The sequence below is a fragment of the Varanus komodoensis genome, unplaced genomic scaffold, assembly GCF_004798865.1.
Source record: "Varanus komodoensis strain SLA01 unplaced genomic scaffold, ASM479886v1 scaffold56, whole genome shotgun sequence".
Classification (NCBI taxonomy): domain Eukaryota; kingdom Metazoa; phylum Chordata; class Lepidosauria; order Squamata; family Varanidae; genus Varanus; species Varanus komodoensis.
The window spans coordinates 718,869-739,317 of record NW_025336169.1 but is presented as its reverse complement, the minus strand read 5'-3'; the positions used below and the strand labels follow the sequence as shown (position 1 = coordinate 739,317).

The following is a 20,449-nucleotide window of genomic DNA, read 5'->3' as shown; positions in this document are numbered from 1 at the left end:
TCGCCGCTGCCCTTCCACGAGGACCACCGGCGGGAGCTGGAGGCGCTGCGGGCCGAGCTGGAGGCCGAGCGCCTGCGCGCGCAGGAGGCCCGGCGCCGCTGCGCGCTGGAGGCGCGGGAGCTGCGCGAGGCGGCGGAGCGCGAGCGGCAGCTGCTGGCCGACCAGCTCCGCTCCAAGTGGGAGCAGCAGCGGGCCCGCGAGGCGCGCCAGCTGAGGGAGGAGTGCCGCCGGCAGCGCGAGGCCGAGATCCGGCAGCTGCTGCGCTGGAAGGAGGCGGAGCTGCGCGAGGCCCAGGAGCTGCTGCAGCGCGAGCGCGACGCCGCCATGCGGCAGGCGCGGGACCTGCAGCGCCAGCTGGCCGAGGAGCTGGTGAGCCGCAGAGGCGGCGGCGGCGGCGGGGCCGGGCTGAGCGGGGAGTGCCGCGCCAGGCTGCAGGAGGTCTTGGGCAAGCTCCGCTGGGAGGTCGACGGCGACCAGGCGGCGCGCATCCGCCACCTGAAGGCCGAGCTGGAGCTCGAGCGAAGCCTCTTCCTGAAATACATCCTGGAGCGCTTTGAGGGCGAGCAGGCTCCACCTGGCTGGCCGCAGAGAACCAGGCAGGCCCCCCTGCAGCAGCACAGCCTGGCCAAGAACAGGCCTCGTTCTTTGGAGAGCCTGGTCACCGGCTCCTCCGACGCTACAGCAGCGGCAGCAGCAGCCTCCAAGTCCCGCTCTTTGGACAGGAACCTGAGTAGATGCGACTCTCCTCCCCGCCTGGTGTCACCACCTGAAGGAGGGTTCCCCAAAGACAGCAGCTGCCCACAGAGACCGTCTGCGCCCCAGAATGCTTTGGAAAATGAGACATGTTCAGATGATGGAGCCAAGGAAGAGAAGTCTGTGCATGCGCCTCCAGAAGGGAAAGTGAGCAGCAGCGGATCTGGGCAAGAAAGTGTGCCTCCAGCAGCCACGCAGCAGCAAGGCTGGCTGGCTAGCAGCAGTTACAGTCAACTGGTGAAGCAGAACACAGAGCTCTTGAAAGCGCTGCTGGATCTCGAGCAGCGGTGCACTCATCTCAAGGAAGAGAACATCCTGCTGAGGAAAAGTAGCTTCCCCGAGATGAAAGAAAAAGTGAAGCGGCTGAAGAGGAAGAACGGGGAACTGGCTGACATTGCGAAGCGTCTGGAGGAAAGAGCCAAGAAACTGCAAGAATCCAGCCTTAAAGTTGGCAGTGCCCCAATACCATTAACGATGACTTGCTCAGATATGAACCTTTATAAGACCACATTTGCCCGACAGAGGGCAAAAGACCTGAGTGAGCAAGCCAGTGCCCTGCTAGCTAAGGATCAGCAGCTAGAAGCCTTACAGAGGGAGTGTTGGGAACTTCGGGCCAAACTAACCACAGGCAAGGAAAGAACATATTTATTCAGTATTAATGATTTTGATCGCTTGCTGCGAGAATCTCAGAGAGAAGTGCTACGATTACAAAGACAGATAATGCTTAAGAACCTGAGGGAATCTCTTCAGCCCTCCAAAATAGGTTTAAAGGATGCTTCTTCATCAGTTATGCAGGAAACACCCTCAACTATTCATGCTTGTTTAGAGTTCTCATCTTTACCAAAGGAGTTGCCAAAAGCATTGAGCACATTGGTAAAAAATGGAGAACCAGAAACAGCATTAGGAAATGGTGCTGAGAACAATGAAAACTGTTCTTCAAAAACAAATTCAAATACTGAGTATCAGTTACAGGTTTTGAAAAAGAAGTTTGTTGAAAAATGCAAACAGTGTGAAAACCTGAAACATGAAATGGAGAAAAAACAGAAGACAAGTGATGATTTGGAGTTGCAACTTAATGAAGTATTAAGTGAAAATGTCAGGTTTGCTGAGGAGAACTCTCAACTGCATGAGAAAACTGAGAGAACACAAAAGATTGAAAATGAAAATGCTGAACTCAAGATAAAACTGTTGCAAGCAACTGAAGATCGAAATTCTGCAATTCAGTTCACTAAGGGACTTGAAATCAAAGTGGAGAATTTAGAACACGTAATTAGGAACATGAAAGAGATAGCAGAAAGACAGCAACAGTTAGAATCTGAACATAAGGAAACCTTATTAGTTCTGAAAAACAAAGAGGAAGAAATACAACACCTGCAGCAAATACAAGCAGAAATCAAAAGAGAACATGAAGAATCAGTACAGATACTTGAATCCCAAGTGAGAGAATTAGAAAATCAATATCATAGTCAGACTGAACATTTTAATCTTCTATCTCAAGAACTTGAGAGATTACAAATTAAAAAATCTGGAATCTTGGAATCAGAAGTATCACAAACAACATGCAATTCCTCAGTAACAATCTGTCCAGAAAAACTGGAACAAGAGACCCATCACAATTTCCACTGCAATAAGGACATCATCAATAAAGATTCTGCATCCATAGGTACTGCTGGTTTGCTCAAAAAAGCTGATCAATTAGAATCTCAAGTAAACTCATCTGGATCTCTGCAGAACAGCTCTAAATGTTGTCTTAACTCTGAAGAAGAAAAACCAGATGAAGTAGCTCTGGAGACAGATAAAGTTTCTATAAACCTCCAGCTAGAAAATCAAGTTTCTTCAAAACTTCATGTCTTTTTAGCACGATATAGCTATGATCCTTTTGCAGGACCTAACAAGAATCCTGAGGTGGAGCTTCCACTTACAGCAGGAGAATATGTTTATATCTATGGGGGGATGGATGAGGATGGCTTCTATGAAGGGGAATTGATGGATGGCAGAAGAGGAATGGTGCCCTCTAATTTGGTAGAAGAAGTTTCTCGTAATGATCTAATGAGTTTTCTTCCTTCAGAGACCAGTGACTTTGCATTGCATGAAATGGATTTTCCCTGCCAAAGTACCAATAGTGAAGAAAAAAGTGACAGCCCCGATGAAGATAGGAATGTTAATCTGCAGTCTAACAGATTGGGAAGAGAACTGTGTGATTATCAGATAGCAGTGCCTTATCCTCAGAATCTGACTCTTATTAAACAGTTTTCTGGTTCCATCATTATAAGCTGGGATCCACCACATATGGTAGACAGCTGTGGAGGAGTTCATAGCTATAATATCTACGTCAATACAGATTTATATGCCAATGTGAAGCACAGCAGTCAGATGAAAGCAGTGATTGAGAACCTGGATTTGAACTTGCATTCATATCGCATCTCAGTGCAAAGTGTGACAGACAAAGGAAATTCTGATAAGATGCGATGTACTTTTCTTGTTGGAAATAGTTTCCATATTGCACCAACACTCCTTCAACTTCGGAACATCACTGCAACATCAGCAGAAATCACTTGGTTGCCAAGCAACAGTAACTATTCTCATGCTGTGTATCTTAATGAGAAAGAATATAATGTAACAAATTCAGGGGTCTACTGGTATACTTTTCAAAACCTTGAACCAGGCAGCCAATACAGTATAAAAGTGGAAACCCAGGACTGTAACAAAGTGTTAGAGATTCCTCAGGGAAACTGGGAGCGGAAATCAGCAGCAATTACTTTTACTACTCCATCGACAGAACCACCGGATGCGCCCCTTGATGTCCAAGTACAACCTAGTTCTTCTGCTGGGTTTCTTGTTATTACCTGGTTACCTGTAACAATTGATGCAGTAGGATCATCCAATGGTGTTAAAGTCATTGGTTATGCTGTTTATATAAATGGACAGAAAGTAACAGAAAGTATGTCACCAACATCTGGAAATGTATTACTAGCAGTGTCTCAATTACATACCTTCCAAGAGACTTTGAAGGTTTCCGTAAGAACTGTCTCTCCATTTGGAGAATCTGAAGACTCTGTACCAGCTTTAATCCCTCCCACTCTGCTCAGAGTTCCTGGTTCATTGTGGTCCAAGTCTGTCGCCTCCACCCAAGCCTCAGAGTTGACTGAGGATGGGCACATTCATACAGTAACCGGTGCATCATCATCCATTTTCTCCCACATGGACATGGCCAATACAGACACCAACTTCACAGTTCACTTCACCTCTGATTGTAAAGAGCTGGTGGCTCCTATGGTAGTGAACATTTCCAGGAATCCTATGCCGTTCACCACCCAGATGACGTCTCACAATCAAGGTGAGAGTGATTCCATTCTATGTAGATCTAATGGGAAGCAATCTTCAGATTATGCATTGCCTTCATTAATGTGTGAACAATCAGCAAATCCCATGCTAAAATTAAACCTACATGCTGAAAATATGGAACGAGAAAAAGCTGTATCTACGGCACAGCCAAACAGTACTAAAGTCAAGGTATATGGCCAAGATACAGATACGACTGCAAAATATCCATCCATCCAACACCGTGCTGTGAATTCTGGTGCAAACTGCTCAGATTCTGAGCCCAGTGTTTCTTCTATAAAGCTTGAACAGAAGGACAGCTGCAGAGATGGAGGAACCCGCAAAATCTTTCTTCAGGAAGAAATGGGTAGATTGTCTAAGAAGAAACACACGAAGCAGATGAAATGGTTATGCGATGAACTGCCTGACCTTAGTGTGTCTCAAGTTGAAAACGAGGAAGAGCAACTATCAAGAACTGAAAGTCGGGAGACTCATTTTGGTGACCAAAATGATATTCCTGATTTCTCAGATGGAGAAGAAGAGGAGAGCCTAGCATATAAAAGGAGCATTTATGTCCAGAAAGATGCTGAACCACAGGATAGAGCGATACCTCCTGCAGAACTGGCAAAAGATACCGGTATGACCATGACTTTGAAAGCTGATCGAGTAACACCATCAGTGCCTGATTTTACCGACTCAGGAAGATTATTTGTCACCCTTTTTGACTATGATCCCATAACTATGTCACCTAATTGCAATACAGCTGAGGAAGAGCTATCCTTTAAAAAGGGACAGATTCTAAAGGTGATTGGTGATAAAGATGTTGATGGTTTTTACAGAGGTGAATGTGAAGGAAAGGAAGGGTATATTCCTTGCAATATGGTGTCTGAAATATACATTGAGAGTAAGAAAGTAAAAGAGCATCTGTTAAAGAACAGTTACATCGAGGATGAAGACTTTTGAACAGGTTAGTGGATCTTGATACATAATATAACAACATTTCAGATCTGACTGCAAATCATGGAAGTTGAAGTTAAAAATATTTGGTGGGTGCCAGCTTGGGAAATGCTGAATTAAGGCTATAAGATTCTGTACCGTAAAACCAGAATGTGGCTGTGGAAAATTAGTTTCATATAGAACTGGAGAGATTATTATACTAAGGCATATGCAGAAAAGGATAACACTCTATTCTCATTAATTAAAAGAGATTGCACACTTTATATGGACGCTGCTCCCTCGCAGTGAAAAAAGATGGTTAGGCAGCCTTTTGTAAAGCATTCAACCAGAAGAAAAGTGAACAATAGACTTGTAGCGACTTCACTATTTTTTTCTCAATAGAGTTACTAGGATAAAATTTGTAAACAGCTGCAAGAGAGTTTTGCACAGAAAACAATGCATGTTTGTGACTGTGTCCACATGCGTATTTGCAGTATTCCAGTTAGAATAGTATAAAGGGCATTGGTGACTAAGCACATAAACTTCAGAGCAATCTTATGCATGTTTACCTGAAACTAATCCCCTTGATGTTCAGCAGGGGAATAGTCCTAAGTAAGGGCACATAAATTGCAGCCTTAGAATTTTAATGTTATATTGTGCGTTAAAATACTGACATAGAAGTCAATTATATTGGCTTCAGTAGAGCTTACTTCCATTATCTATGTATTCTGTGAGGTCTTACTTTTTGTGTTAGGCAGTCTGAGTTTTACATGTAATTATAATAAAAATGTTCTTAGTATCAGTTGACTGTAAACTGTGCTCCAGCAAGTGACTCTGATGGTGTATATGTAACTCGTTTAATGCACTTTGCCAAAGTAATGTTGAGGCAGTTGTTGGTCCATGTTTATTTCTGTTCATGACCAGAAAAAAGATCTTCTCCCTGATCCAGTGAAACCATGTGTGTGTGGAACATAGCAGACCTGAGCTGAACTATGAAGTGAAGACTGTTGGGAGACACTCTGAAATACATGTGCATAGATGTTCCTCCAACTACATATGTCTGAATTTGCTTTAGCCAAAAAAAAACTTTCTACACTATGTAGAAAACACTTTGATGCTCCCAGTAGCTTAATACAGTACTGCTTGTATCTTATTCTAACTTTCTAATTTAGATCAGAATGTTTAGATTGCACAATGGTTGGTAGAAAAATTGGTAGCTTTGAAGCTAATGGAAGCTCTTCAGTGGAGAAGGTGTTTCTTAGGGATGTTTACTGTTTATCCTAAGATTTAAGGGCATAGGCGCCTGAAACTTTTAGAAATAAGCATGATGATAAATTATATTAATGAGACAGATCTGTGTCTAAAGTGATCAAAGAGATGTTTTCACAGAGGCTGCAAAACCATAATATATTCTGGTACCAATAAATTCATTTTGCTTTGTTTGTTCTAGGGAGTGTCAGTCCTTTGTTAACAAACAGGTTTCTAGTTTTCAGTGCAAAAATTTAGCAGTGGGAAGACTGTAAAAAAACAACAAAAAAGCATAGTGTTGATTTTAAAATAATACAGATCTGGCTAGTTCTGGGGTGTGCCTTAATTTGTATTGAAAGGGATTTTTTTCATTTTGTCTTGTTTGCATCCTTGCTGGTTTATTTGAAATACTACAGTAAAGTTATAGTATTATATTGCTTTTTATGGGAGAACAATCTGTTCAACTATATAACTTTCTGATGCTACTTATTTTTGTGTACTTTAGGTTCTTTCTATTGGATGGTGGAGAGTAGGCTGCTGCTATTTGGATCAAAGCCATATTAAAAAGCAGGTTTGTAAACTACAATTTGAATACATTTTCTAATATTTGTACTAAAACACCTTATTTATTAAAATATTTGTGAAATGTATGCTTTATCATCAATTAATGCCATTGAGTCTTTCATTTCATTTTAATAAGCAAAAGAATTGCCATTGTTGAGCTGTAAAACTGGTATCCCTGACAGTGGTTCATATGAATGTATGTAAAAATGAAATAAATGCATTTCTTGAAAATGCAAGCCTTTTTTCAGCCTCCAAAGAACCATAACTTTTAGTCAAAAGTACTGTGCTTTTGTTCTTCTTTTGATAGCCATGATTGACAATTTAGATTCATCTCTGAAACTGGTTTAACACTGTGATACTAAGCATCACAAAAAAAAAAAAAACCCTTCACCAGCCTCCCCATCTCTAAATAAATTTATTCTATCACCAGTAACACATTAGGAGGGCTCAACGCATTTTTATTATATTTTTTATCTTGCCTGTTTTCCCTTCCCCCTTTTATCCTCACATCAGCTCTACTAGGTAGGTTGGGTGAGAAGCATGTACTGGCCTACTGGAGCATTACTGCTTATTGGAGCGTTGAACAATCCTCTCACAGACCAGAATCCTGTAGATCATGCTACCAGGTTCATTTCAGTAATTCAGATAATGAAGCCCATGTGACAAAGGAGACTGGAGTTTCTCTTGGTGCAGGATAATGTCTCCTATGTGGCAAAGGCTGTTTGAATCTGTAAACCCGGAGGGAGACATTCAGCCATAGATTACTGCTGTTGAGAAAAGCATCACAGACATAAGTCTCTCCATCTCTGGCCTATAGCATGACTCATCCACATTGCCCATACCTTTCACCAGTCACTAGAAGGTCTGCCCAACAGTTATATCACTGGCCTTTGCACTAGGCCATGTACAGTGGGTGAACTATCTCAGGCAGAGGAAGACATCACCCAGAAGACTGGATTCAAGACTAGAAAGCAAGGAAAGTAAAAACAAAAAAGCAATGAACCCTGATCAGGTTGTGTGAAGTACACACATAAACAATATGATCTAATTAGTTAACAATGCAGCTATTATTGAATACTGTTATGCATTATTAAATAACAAAATCTACAGATTACAGGTGGGGCATGTTCTGCCCCAGGTGGGCATTCCATTATATAATTTTGCCCTCTGGGCTCTGCATTTATAATTGCTCTAATTTGTATTCTGTGGGTCATGCCTTGATGCCATGGATTGATTAGTTGTCCCTAGGAAGTATTTGTCAGATTCATACCAGCTCTTTTGGAAGAAACCTCCGTCAGATTTGGTTCTCTGCCACTGCTCTGAATTCCAGCCTGAAGACTTGGCCTTTCATTTTTTTCCTCACTTCATCCAACTGTTTTCTTCTCTATTTCATCCATCAATCTTAGCCATCCTTCTACTACGAAGCATTGTTTACTGCATTAGTTATGTTTCAATAAAGATACGAGTTTGAGTTACAGAGAAGCGGACTGGTTGTGAGCTTATGTGCCTGAATAGATACAGAGCCCAGTGTGTGTTGAGACCAGAGCAGAATCCTTTTCTATAGTAGTTCAGCATGTTTGGGGTAAGAGAAGTGTCAGCCCCTTCACTCGTTCTCAAGTAAATGCCAAGTTCCCACTGGAACTCATGTACTCCCTGGAGCTAGGAATACATGCTCAAGCCTTTGATGGTGAAGTGCTTCTTTCAGATTTTTTCTCTTTCCATGCAGCAGTGTAGAAAGCCACAGAAATCCTATGATCTCATTACACAACCTAGAGGAAATGAAAGCCTGGCTTTGAGACAACTGGGAGTGGTATGTGCATGTTACAAGATCTCCTATAAACCCCACAGGAGGTGGGGTTTGCGGCTTGGTGAGTTTCTGAGGGCAGCCTGCAATGTTTGGATCAAACAGGGTGTTTGAGATGGGCTGCAGAGTCCACAGTTGCTGTCTGAGGCTGCCTGTTCAGAAAACAGGAAATCCCAGAAGTACCAATGACCCCATTACAGCACAAAATGTTTTAGAACAAATTGTTCGTTCTGCCTTGTGTGTCTCCCCCCCCCCCCGCCCGCCACCTCTGCTTCACATACAGTTCATAAGCAGCACCAACAGTGACACCTTTTGACTATGAGAGGTAATCGCATGGACTATTAACAATAACAGCTCCACTTTACATCATTTCACAGATGAAAATGATATTTTTGTTTACTTTTAACACTTCTGTGGTTATATTGTATTGCAGCAAGGATCACCACCTCAATTCTTCTTACATTACAGAACTCTTACTTGCTCTGCTTATTTTCTCTGAAATCTGTCCCTATGTACTTTAAACATTTCTCACATGAAAATAAATGTTTTGTCTAATGCCCCTCATTGCAGAAAGTTCAATTCCACCTGCAGTATTCTTTTACTCTGTCATTATTTATGCCACACTCCAAAAAGTAGAGCAGGTTACATAGTCAATAGTCAGTTGACATCTATAGGATCATTTGTAGTTCCACTAGTAAAATTGTGAGATTTTAAAATCAATGCTAGACTGTCTGACTGTCAATATGTTTACTCAGAAAACTCATAATGCTCAATGGGACATAGGCATAATTTTCCTAAATGCTGTGAAATAAATCAACCCCCAGTAGATCTCATCCTGGTGTGACTTCCAGTGAAATGTCATGTGATCAGGTGGGAAAAAAAGCCTTTGAATCCTCAGAGGAAGAGAGTCATAATTCCCGTAATATTATAATGGACCTGTAAGCTTAGTGATGAATCTGAATGAAATTTTATGCCAGAATTTAACTGAATGTTTAGGAATGTTCTCCAGCTACCCTGAAAAAATGTTACCTTGTTGCTTTTCTTGTGAAAATTAGCATTTGGGCCTAAATGGCCAGGAGAAGGGGTCACATCACAGCTGTGTGCAATTCTGAATCACCTTGCTAGATGCGCTTCTCTTTATGACCCCAACTCATGTAGGTACAAGCACATGGTAGCTACAAGATTTAGTCGAGCATTACAAAGCCAAATATTCCAAGTAGGACACCGGATGTCTGTGGCAATGTGTTCAAAGCACCCCTTCCTCTCAGTTGCCAGGACAGTAAAAACTGGATTGTGAGCAACAAACCTGTCAGTGCCATTGCAACTAACCTCCATTACCACCTGTTCTTCCTGGAGGGCGGTGGGAAGAGGGACCCCATCTTACTGTTCCTGCTGACAGCGTTTGATTAACAGTCACATGGGTGATGACATGGCACATTAATGCAAAAGGTTTTGCCGGCTGATTTATGGCAGAACTCACTCACCCAAACCCGTAAGTGAAAGTAAAGATTCGCAGAATGAAGAAATGAGAAGATCTTGAGAACAAACTTAGCTATAAATATAAGCATTTTACATTGCTTTGTTTAATTGAAAGGTCTTCCTAGAAAAGGCCAGAACCACCATAAGAAGTGTCTCATAACAAAGGTTTTATGCACAGGATTGCCAATCACCTTTGTTGTTCTAATGTATCAGGATTATACAAGCAGTTTTACAAGCCTGGAATATTGGGATCAGGAGGCAAGGATAAATGACAGAAACATCATTTATCTGCTTCACAATTGAAATGGCACTGACCACCCTCTAATGAGGGCTTTTGTAAGATCATTAAGCCTGAGGTCTACAGTTACCTAGCTGTACCAGTGTTGCAGGACAGGTGGTGCTTTACCTTCTCCCTCCTGCTCCCAAGCCTCAATATGCATGTTTCCCTACTCATTCCATGCGGTCTTCAAAGAATTCCCAGCTGCTGAACAGGATGCAGTGTAATAGAATGACAGCCCCCCCGCAAATCAGGCTAGCTCTAGGCCTGAGGGGCCCCTAGGCAAAGGGCCTTCTCTACTGGTCAACGTTAACCTGACAGCACTGACACACAGTGGTGCTCTTCATAGCTCTGTGCTCATGCGTGCACAGGCACACACACGAATACCATGAGCTGCATTTTCCATAATGCCTTAGCATTGTGAAAATCAACCCGGCAGCTAAACCCAGCTGCCTGGAGCTCCTTGGAAGGTGACTTAACATGTATTATGTCAGGAAGGACTTAACAGTGGTTGTATCCCCGCAGCTGCCAAAGGATGCTAGTCCCGCTACAGAGAAGCGCTGGACCCCTCAATGCCACACCTAGTGCAACCAGGCCTCCCAAGTCTCAAAAGCGGCTTTGGAAGCCAGAAATCTCAATGGCAGAGCTTATTGGAGGCCTCCGCTCCACTGTATGGTGGGTGGGGGAAATGCATTGTGAAGCCAAATGACTGCAGTGCATGTCCCACCCACTGCAGATGTGAGGCCCTGGTAGGATTTCCTAGAAATAATTTGGCCCTCAGGCTTCTCCCAGCCCTGATGATGCCTCTCAGTGATGAGAGGCATAAAATAACACACGAAGAACTGATTTCGTAACAATACATGCGATAAATCGCGGGTGATGTGAGAAGATGAGGGTGAGAGCAGCTTCTCTAAAGCTATCTATCAAGTTCTTGACAGAGAAAAGATTCAAAACCAGCCACTGCCCAATGCACAGACTCACTCCCCTCTGCCAGAGGTTTTCCAGAATTCTAGGCTTTGAGGCCTTTCGCTGCCTACTGGTGCCATTTCTTTAAAAATCAGACATGCTGGGGATTGAACAGAACCCTCTAGAACTTGGCTATTTATCCTATTGCTCCTAAGCGATACGGTCCTGATGAAATGGTTGCCCATTGGTAAATAGCCAGAGAGAAGAAAGGGCATGACAACATTTTACCACTGCGAGGCAGTAAAGAGGCAGTTAAGGACCACAAATGATCAAATTTGCATGAATAAGCAGATTTATCTGACACACAGGTAACAAAAGAAAACTTATGTATGGATGCTGATTTCCTACAAAGCTTAAGTTTTCAAGATCCAAACTTGACAACTGTGCACCTCCTTTACCTGATAAGTGGCAGCTGCTTTCAACCAGAAATGGCTAGTGTATCTCTGCTACAAAGAAACCAAATGCATCCCGACTCAAGTTTCTTTTGTATACAGGTACTCTTGAGTCCTGTTGGATCAGACTAGCTAGTTGAGGGGTGCAGAACCAATGGTTAAAATATATTTCAGAGAAGCTTTTGGGGGCCACACAGCTTTAGGGAAGTACATCCAAATTACCAGTATAGTTTAGCTTAAAGATCTTACTTCCAGCAAGTAAACCTTGGGAGAACCATTTCAACCTTTAGAAAAGGGGGCATGGTCAGCTGAGGAACCTCAGAGTACCAGAACATAACCCCCAAAGAGTTGAAGTTGGGTTCCAGAGCTGTGGTTCTGCACCTCTAACCTAACAGTAGTTCCACAATGGCCCAATACTTCAAAGGGGACCTGAAAATAATAGGGGCCATGCAACTCTAGTGGGACATGGAAAAGATGCTGTCAATTCACATACCGCCATGTTGTTGGCTGGGGAGGCAAGATGGAGAAAAACAATATTCTCCCAGTTCTGAATGCATTCGGTAGATGACCCAGTGGAAGAGCTGGTCAGACCAGAAAAGCAGGATGTTGGGGCAACCTGGCCTACTGCCAATGTCCCATCCTGGGAGCTGAAATCCTTCGTGTGTGGGGGATGAACTTGTTTGTTGCCTATACTACATCAAATGATTTCCCCATCTCGTTCGATCTCTTGAAGCTCCCTTCCCCTCCTGATCTTTGTTGTTAAAGCACTCAAGGTAGTCGAAATCCAAGACATCCCACTGACCCTGCCAAAATTGGGGACTCCTGACCAATGGCGTTGATGGAGAGCAGCTCTGTAACAGCAGGTCTTTTGCATTATTTGCTACCTGATACTTCTTGCATAGGAATGCCAGCGACTGAACCTGAGCTAGGGCTGTTCCTGCCCCTCTTCATTCTGTCCAAGGTGCCTCTTATCCCTTACTGCAGCCTCCCCCACTCAGGTGCTATCCAATGTTTTGGATTTCAACTCCCGTCACGTCCACTGGCATGGCTAATAGTCAGGGACCTGGGACATTGCAGTCCAAGCCATCCGGAAGGCACCAAGCTGAGAAAGGCTGATTGCATTCCACTGGCTGGGGCTGATGGGAATTGAAGCCTGAAACATCAGGTTTGAGGAAGGTTACTTTCCTGGGACAAACTAAGAACAAGAACGCACATGGGTGCATTTTGATGAGTGGCGGAAAAATCAGCATGATTTGCCCCTGGAAAGCTCAGTTCTTTGGCTTTTTAAGCCGTGGCACGTTGGAACAGTAAGCCCAGTGGGTGTCAGCCAGCCTGTCCGCACTAAGAGGAGGCAGATTCAAAGGAGGAGGCCACACCCTCAAGTCCACGCCCCATTTAAAGTGTCATGCCATGCGCTTCACAATATCCAGAAGCAGGGCTACTCCACTTAGGGGGTAAGGTGAACACCCTCCTCAGGCAGTTGGGCACCTATGAAGGCAAACAGTGGAGCCAGCAATGCCATTTGCCTTCATAGGTGCCCAACTGCCTGAGGAGGGTGTTCACTTCGCCCCCTAACTGGACCTCACTCACCTATTACTGCTGCCACAACTCCCATGCTCACTCCACCTTTGCCACCTGTTCTCTAGATCATCTCCTAGCGAGTGCTGGGCAGCCAACCTCTCTAGAGAGCCATGCTGTCCATTTTTCCAGCTGACACAACTCTTCAGAGACCTGAGCTGGGGTGCAGGGGAGGGTGACTGTGTGTCTCGCTTGTGGGGGGGGGGTTAAAGCTTTCTGGCACGGTGGGGAGGAGGAGGGAAAGAAGGATGTGAGGAGAAACAGACAAAGCAGCAATGGCAATTGATAGCAGGAGTTTGCACCAGTGATGCTCAGAACTTGTTTACAAGTACACAGAATCATTACAGGAGTGAGACATTAAGTCTTCCATAATTAGTCAAAACCCAGAATCAAAGCATTCCTTGGTCAGAGATTTCATCAGCAAGCTCAGTATCCCAGCAGCCTCAACCTCAATAAAACAGAATCTATTTGCCTACCGGTCTTAAAGGGATCAACAACATTCATCGGGCATTCGCTGCCTCCCTCACCGAACTGCCATTTCCGTGCCTCAAACACATGCCCTGCCTGAACTGAGTGCATTTACTGAGCAGGCAGTCTTGGAGCTGCTGGCCCTGCCCCACCTCACACAACCCTAATCATGCTTGTTCAAGTCATCTATTTGCACGGAAGCTCTAGGATATCAGAAGATGGAGTGTGGTGGGAAGCAGGTGCTTTGCTGGCAAACAGCCAGTGATCACATCAAGAGAAAGAGCTCATGCAGGACAAGATGGATGAGTAAAGCTTGAGAAAGTTAATCCAATTATTCAGTCTTAAGACCAACCTGACACTCTTATGGAATCAATGCATTTTGAGCTGGCGCAACCCTCCCCATACGATCCCAATAAATATATTTACATAAAACAGTCTGCATCCAGGACGCAGGATACATCTCCCCAGTAAGGAGTCCGCCATTTTCCCCCACTGAATGGCAGTGCCATCTTCCTTCATTGCTGTTCAGTCTACCAATCTCCTGGGAAAATAGCCATGGGCTAGTTATTTACACTTAACTCGCAGTACATATTTCAAGATAGGTCTTGACCGACTGCACCCTTGATGCAGTGTCTGAACATGAGCCTCCAACATGTTGTAGAGCTCGAGCCAGGCAAGTCCTCCAGCTTTTTGACTGCAGGGGGATGTCAACAAGGCAACAATTCAGAGAAAGTTCTTTCACAAGGTCAGGTGCACACAGCGGTACAGAGCAAAAGCATCCATGAACATGGCATTGCTCTTTCCTTCATCACAACTTTGCCTCTTCTTGGGCTGCCTCCAGTGGCTTCCTCATCACTTTCACACAGACAGGAGATCCGGGGGATACTCTCCATAGCAGTATTTTGCAATGGGGTTACGGTAGGTGTTTTCGTGCTGTACACTCTGGGCAGGGGAGAAAAAGCAGAAAAGAGCTCTTAGGGAAAATCAAGCTCACAGGAAAACTCTTATCACCACAGCAGCTACAGAAAGGAACTGCAGCTCACGGACAGCAAAAGTTTTGCAAGCATGCGGACACAACATCTAGTCACCAGAATCTGTAGCAGAAGAGGACAAAGACAACAACTCCAACTTTAACGCTTCACAAAATGGGATGTTAGCACATGTAGCTTGCACAACAAGCTAAACTTGCAGAAAATCTACATTCAGTGCAAGAGAAAGATGGAATGGAACACATGCAGATCTACTCAGAACCAAGTACTAACTAATTCAATAGGACTTACTCCCATGAAAGCATGCATAGCATTGCCACCTTTGTATTTCTTGGACAAGTTACTTTTTTTTGGTGGAGTCATGCTTCCCATAGTGGCTGTTTTATGAACAAGCATGTTACACAAAGCAGCCATTTTGTGCTGGTGCTCACAGCCACTGTTATATCTCCAGATGTGCCCACAGCTGCAAAAGGTTGGGGACAGTAGCAGGTATCTAATGGACAATCAGGGCAGGAAAATTCTTTCTACCAACTTGATAACCCCCAAACACAGATTAGGAATGATGGATAGAATTTAATTTGATCCACATATTTAAGCTAGTCAACCTTAATTGTACTTCCTGGACTAGTAAGCTGGCTGGAACACAGTTATCCTTCTGATTGTGCATGTTCCTAGATCTTGCAAAGCAATTACTGATTTTATAAAACGCTTTTATTAAGGAACGTTGCATACAAAAAGATGTGTGTGTGGTTTTCTTTTCATATTTCAATGTGACTCACAAGTTAGAATAGACATAGGATCTAATACATGCAAAACTGATACAGACTAGAAATAGACTTGCATCATCCATCAAGCCCAAACCCAGAGAAAATTTGTCTTAGAAATACACAAACAATTATAGCGATGTGCAGGCCGGGGGGGGGGGGTTGGTACAAGCTCGGCACCCCAACTACTAAGCTGATGCCTCCAAGTGCTTTCCTACCTGAGATGAGGTCCTGCATTTCGCCAGGCACAACTCGAACTGATCTTCTACGGCCATGAATAGGTTCCGAAAGGCTACTGCTGCTCGGTTCAGAAAATTCTCCAGGAGGCGTTGCTGGAAAACAAAAGGGCAGGGGTAGAATTCTTTGGAGGATGAAGCAATTTTTAAATAAATGTTCTTAGGGTGGAGAACTGGCCTGAAAAAGGAAAGAGAGCTAACCATGGGAGAATGCTTATATAAATCAGAGCTCATGTAGTACTGGGGCTAGAGTGCCAGACGCCACTCCAAATCCCCCATTCAGCCATGATGCTCGCTGGTGTCCTACAGCCAGCCAGCATCTCTTAATTTAATCTACCTCACAGGGTTGTCATAAAGATAAAAGAAGAGGATTGAAGTATCATGAATCCTACATTGAGTGCTTTGCAGGAAAGGCAGAAGGTAAATGTAAGAAATAAAACTTAGGTTTGGCACCTCCCATGTTCAACCTGTCATAACTGCCCCATCAAAAGGGCTGCAGCCGTCAACACCTTCTTATCATGAAGAGGGAAGGAATCTTATCTTCTGATGAACCTCAAAGTATGCAAAAGTTATGAAAAACTTTCTCAAAATGGGGGCCAGGAAAAACTCCCAAACGACAACCAGTGGGGGGCTGAGCAGGCTTTCTGGCCTTGAACAACCATGGGACGTCAAACCTCAGTTGAGAAAGAACAGAGGATAAAGAGGGAAAATGAAATGGACCACCTGAGTCATGCAGAACTGAAGAAACTTTCCAAAATCTGTATTGGACTGCAAGGCCCATCTTCCCCAGCTAGCATGGCTAACGGGAAGGCCATACTGACTAGCTGCAGTCCACCAACCTGCAGGACACGAAGTTGGGGAAGGCTGGCTTACAGTATCCCAGAGAAAAGCATGGGGAGCTGGCATCCTGCTCGGGGTGAGGACACACCGCAGCACGCTGTTGCAGCGCTGCCTGTCCGTCTTTAACACCGAACCGCCTTACTTTGTTGGGCTGCAGGCAGCAGGAAACGCAGGCCTCGTACACGCTGCAGCATCTGTTGCTCAGGCAGCTGTCACAACTGTACAGCTTCGTGCTGGGCGCCTCCACGTTGCAACAGCCGTTCACCAGCAAGTCCTTTCTTTCACAGATATAACCTGTAAGAGAACGGCCACCAGAGATCCCACAGAAGGGGTGCGAAATCACTCTCAGAACATTAGCATTGCAACGGGGCAAGGGAAGAGCATTAAGATCTGCTGGCACAAGTACTGTGGTTTAGCGCTTTGAAAGCTGGACTTGGGAGTTGGGAGAGCCAAGTTCGAAGCTTCAGGTAGCCATGACTCTCCTTGTGCTAAGATCCATGGCCTATTTCGGAATTACCACAGGAGGCTCAAAGCAGCAGTATCCCGGTGGCCACATGTGGCTTGGAGACCAGCGTTTCCCCCCATTCCTGCTCTAGGCCCTACATCGCAATGACTGGATTCAGACAGGTATGAAAACCCACACTCAGTGGGTTATTGTGCTATCTTTTCCCCAAAATAAATGGCAGTTGAACTATGAGGATGTTTTGTTCAGCCATAGCTGCAATCAGTCTTGTGTCGAGTGTGGTGGGTTTTAATTTGTATTTTTATTCTCTTTTTATTTTGAAAAGAAAATAAAGAGAATTTGTGCTTCACAGGCAAATCCCCCCTCCCCACAAGACATGTGATCACACTGCAGGAAAGTGACCAGGTATGCTTATACGAAAGGTTTTTCAGATATGCTGAGTGCAGTTCTGGAAGTATTACTCTTTAATGTGGGTTATCAATGCATCTAATATATCCAGTTTTAACATTAACACATCAGCAACTTTATTCATTACTTTCATATCCCTCATTTCCCCAAAGGCACCCATAGACACATATGTGGTTCTTCTCTCCCCACATCATTTCAACCCCAGGTCAGCCACTGAGTTTCACAGCAAAGTAGGGATTTAAACTTGAACTGGAAAGGTTCAGGTTCAACGCTCCAGCTCCACCTTCTCCAAACATTTGGGGTGATAAAGTCCATGATCCCCGAGCATGGCATACCACGCTGAAAGCCTCACCCAGCTCATCTGTGATCAGGAGCTTCCCCTGGACAGAGTTCCGGCACTGGTTACTCAACTGGCTGCCGTTTCCCGAGCCGAATTGCACTTTCCATGCAATTGGGCGGTCATCTTCTTGCCCTGCCGGGAGATTCCGGTCCTGCAGTGCTCTCTCTTCCTGCAAGCAAACAGACGGTGATGTAGTGGAACCAGCGCCTGCAGGGTTGCAGCACCAGTGCTCTTGGATTGGCAAGGGCGTTTGTAGCGGACAAGGTGTCTCAGTAATAAGCATCAGTAACACACACACACAGGACATGGCTGGGAATGGTTACTAAAGATACCAGCATATAAGACGATCCTTTAAACTCAGTATAGTGAGGCAAAAATCAGGGGGGTCTTCTTATACACCGGGGGGGGGGATCATCATGGAGGACCCCCATATCCACAGGGGATAGGGTCTAAGCCCCCCAGCAGATGCCTGAAACTGCAGGGCCCCAGTGAAAGTGGAAAAGCCACTAATATTTCTAGGGAATATCTCTTCTATCACAGAAAGAGAGAGAGAGAGAGATACTAATACCATTTTATTTGGAATAATCAGACCACTGCTGTGGGTAAAATATTTTCCTAGTGCTTTATTTTCTATTGTAAATATCATTAGTAACCATGAACAGTTGCCAAATGTCCATATAATATCAGGCAGGGTTGTCCATTTCGAAGTTGTCTTTAAGGATTTGTTTTGTCTTTTAGCAAGTTATTGAGAGAATGAATCAATAAATCTATATCTCAGAGTGAGATGGAACTGATATCAAGCGACAGCAAAACTGAAGGTGCTCCCACAAGCTCAGCAGAACAAAGCTGAACTGAGTTAACGTACTTGAATGGTTTTTAGCATATCACAGGTTGTGTATCAATAGTGTTCACTACCTTTGTTTTCTTGCCCCATAAAAATAAATACCCTATCAGTTGCGCCCTTGATATTCATAACCCCGAACCTGGAGGCTTATGAACATCCAGAGCAAGTGGAAGAAGCGGAAGATTAGATCTCTGCCTCCCCGCAGCTTCTGCTCTGCATTTTAGCTAGACTGGCATCCAGGACGCTCAGCTGAATAGGCAACACTGCCTGGCAGGGGCAATGCAGGGCAGGAGGAGAGCAAGCCTGCACCTCCCACTCTGCTTGGATGACCCCAGGCCTCTGAGTTCAAGGGTTTACAGCCAACACCAGCGGAATGCACTCTCAATTAAATCTCCTTCTTGGGCATCAGACAATTTTTCAGTGCCAACTGAGAATTTACCCCTCCACTCCATCTTTTTCCTAACAACAACCCTGTGAGGTCAGTTAGGCTGAGAGTGAGTGACTGGCCCAACGTCATCCAGAAGCCAGATTTTTCAGACCCCTCATCCTACACCTTCACTACCAAACCACATTAAGAGAGCCCTGGAGTATCCTCAGCTGATGGGCACATAGTTAGGATACTATAAAGCCCTATAAAGCCCTCAGTGGCATAGTTAGGACCTATAAAGCCCTCAACGGCTTGGGCCCGGGGTATCTAAAGGAATGCTTGCGTCCATATATGCCCGCCCGCCCCCTGAGATCAGCAACAGATGCCCTCCTCCGGGAACCCTCTGTGAATGACATTAGGAGGGCGAGTACTCGGAGGAGGGCTTTCTCTGCGGTGGCGCCCCACCTATGGAATGTGCTCCCCAGAGAGGTCCGCCTGGCGCCGTCGTTATTTGTTTTTTGGCGCCAGGCTAAGACCTTTTTATTTAAAACTTATTTTAAGTGTTAATTTATTATATAGGATTAAAAAAAAATAAGCCAAGATGCACCAGGTTTAATATTTTTAGTATATAATTTGTTGTATGATTTTGTTTGTTTTGTCTTTGTTGTGAGCTGCCCCAAGGCTTTGTTGCGATGGGGGCGGCACAGAAATGTTTTAAATAAATAAATAAATAAATGCAGGTGGGGAAGATGCAAGAGCAAAATAAGGATCTTCTAAAAATACAGTCAGCAAAAGCTTCTGAGCAAGCAGCACAATCCACCACGGGACGGTGACATGGTTAGCGTGCCAGACTGCAGACCAGGCAACTCACAGGGTGACCAGGGGCCCGCACAAGGCATGGAAGCCAAGAAGGGAGCGGGACCCTCTGGAGAGGAGGGCAGGAGGACAAGGAGCGCCCGCCCGCACGCTGCGGAAAGCCACGGCGGGCCGAGCGGAGTCAGAATGCTGAACCGGGAAGACCCGGGTCGCCCTGCCGGGCGGCCCCGCGCAGACGCTCCCGGCCTGCCTCGCGGGGCCGTTGTGCGGGCGGGACGGGGCGCAGAAGGCGCCGAGCGCGCGCAGGTGCGCTCCTCGGGAGGGCGCGGGGGCGACTGACCTGCTTGAAGGTGTTGCTGAGGAAGTAAATGAGCGACAGCCCGAAGACGAGCCCCAGCACCCAGCGCTTGCGCAGCAGCCTGCGCCACACCAGCGCCAGCAGCTGCACCGCGGGCCGGCAGGACGCGGAGGGCGAGGCGGCGGCGCGCGGGCTGCCCGGCGGCGCGAGCCCCGCCGCGGCCTCGCCGGCCCAGCGGGGCAGCGGCGGCGGCTGGTGTGGCGCAGGCTGCTGCGCAAGCGCTGGGTGCTGGGGCTCG

At 45.3% G+C, this 20,449-nt stretch overlaps 2 protein-coding genes across 2 annotated transcripts in view; one reads left to right on the top strand and one right to left on the bottom strand.

Annotated features, from left to right (window-relative positions):
- Positions 1–7,125, top strand: part of LOC123032767 (peripheral-type benzodiazepine receptor-associated protein 1-like) — a 7,561-nt gene extending 436 nt beyond the window's left edge. The window contains exons 2-3 of the mRNA XM_044448880.1: positions 22–5,041; positions 6,764–7,125. Of these exons, the coding sequence (XP_044304815.1) occupies positions 22–5,037 (5,016 nt within the window). The 3' untranslated portion in view covers positions 5,038–5,041; positions 6,764–7,125. The remainder of the gene's footprint in view (positions 1–21; positions 5,042–6,763) is intronic.
- Positions 7,126–13,604: 6,479 nt separating this feature from the next.
- Positions 13,605–20,449, bottom strand: part of SPRING1 (SREBF pathway regulator in golgi 1) — a 9,483-nt gene continuing 2,638 nt past the window's right edge. The window contains exons 2-6 of the mRNA XM_044448879.1: positions 20,194–20,445; positions 17,839–17,995; positions 16,758–16,909; positions 15,758–15,871; positions 13,605–14,728 (exon numbers count right to left, since the gene is read on the bottom strand). Coding sequence (XP_044304814.1) covers positions 14,645–14,728; positions 15,758–15,871; positions 16,758–16,909; positions 17,839–17,995; positions 20,194–20,445 — 759 coding nt within the window. The 3' untranslated portion in view covers positions 13,605–14,644. The remainder of the gene's footprint in view (positions 14,729–15,757; positions 15,872–16,757; positions 16,910–17,838; positions 17,996–20,193; positions 20,446–20,449) is intronic.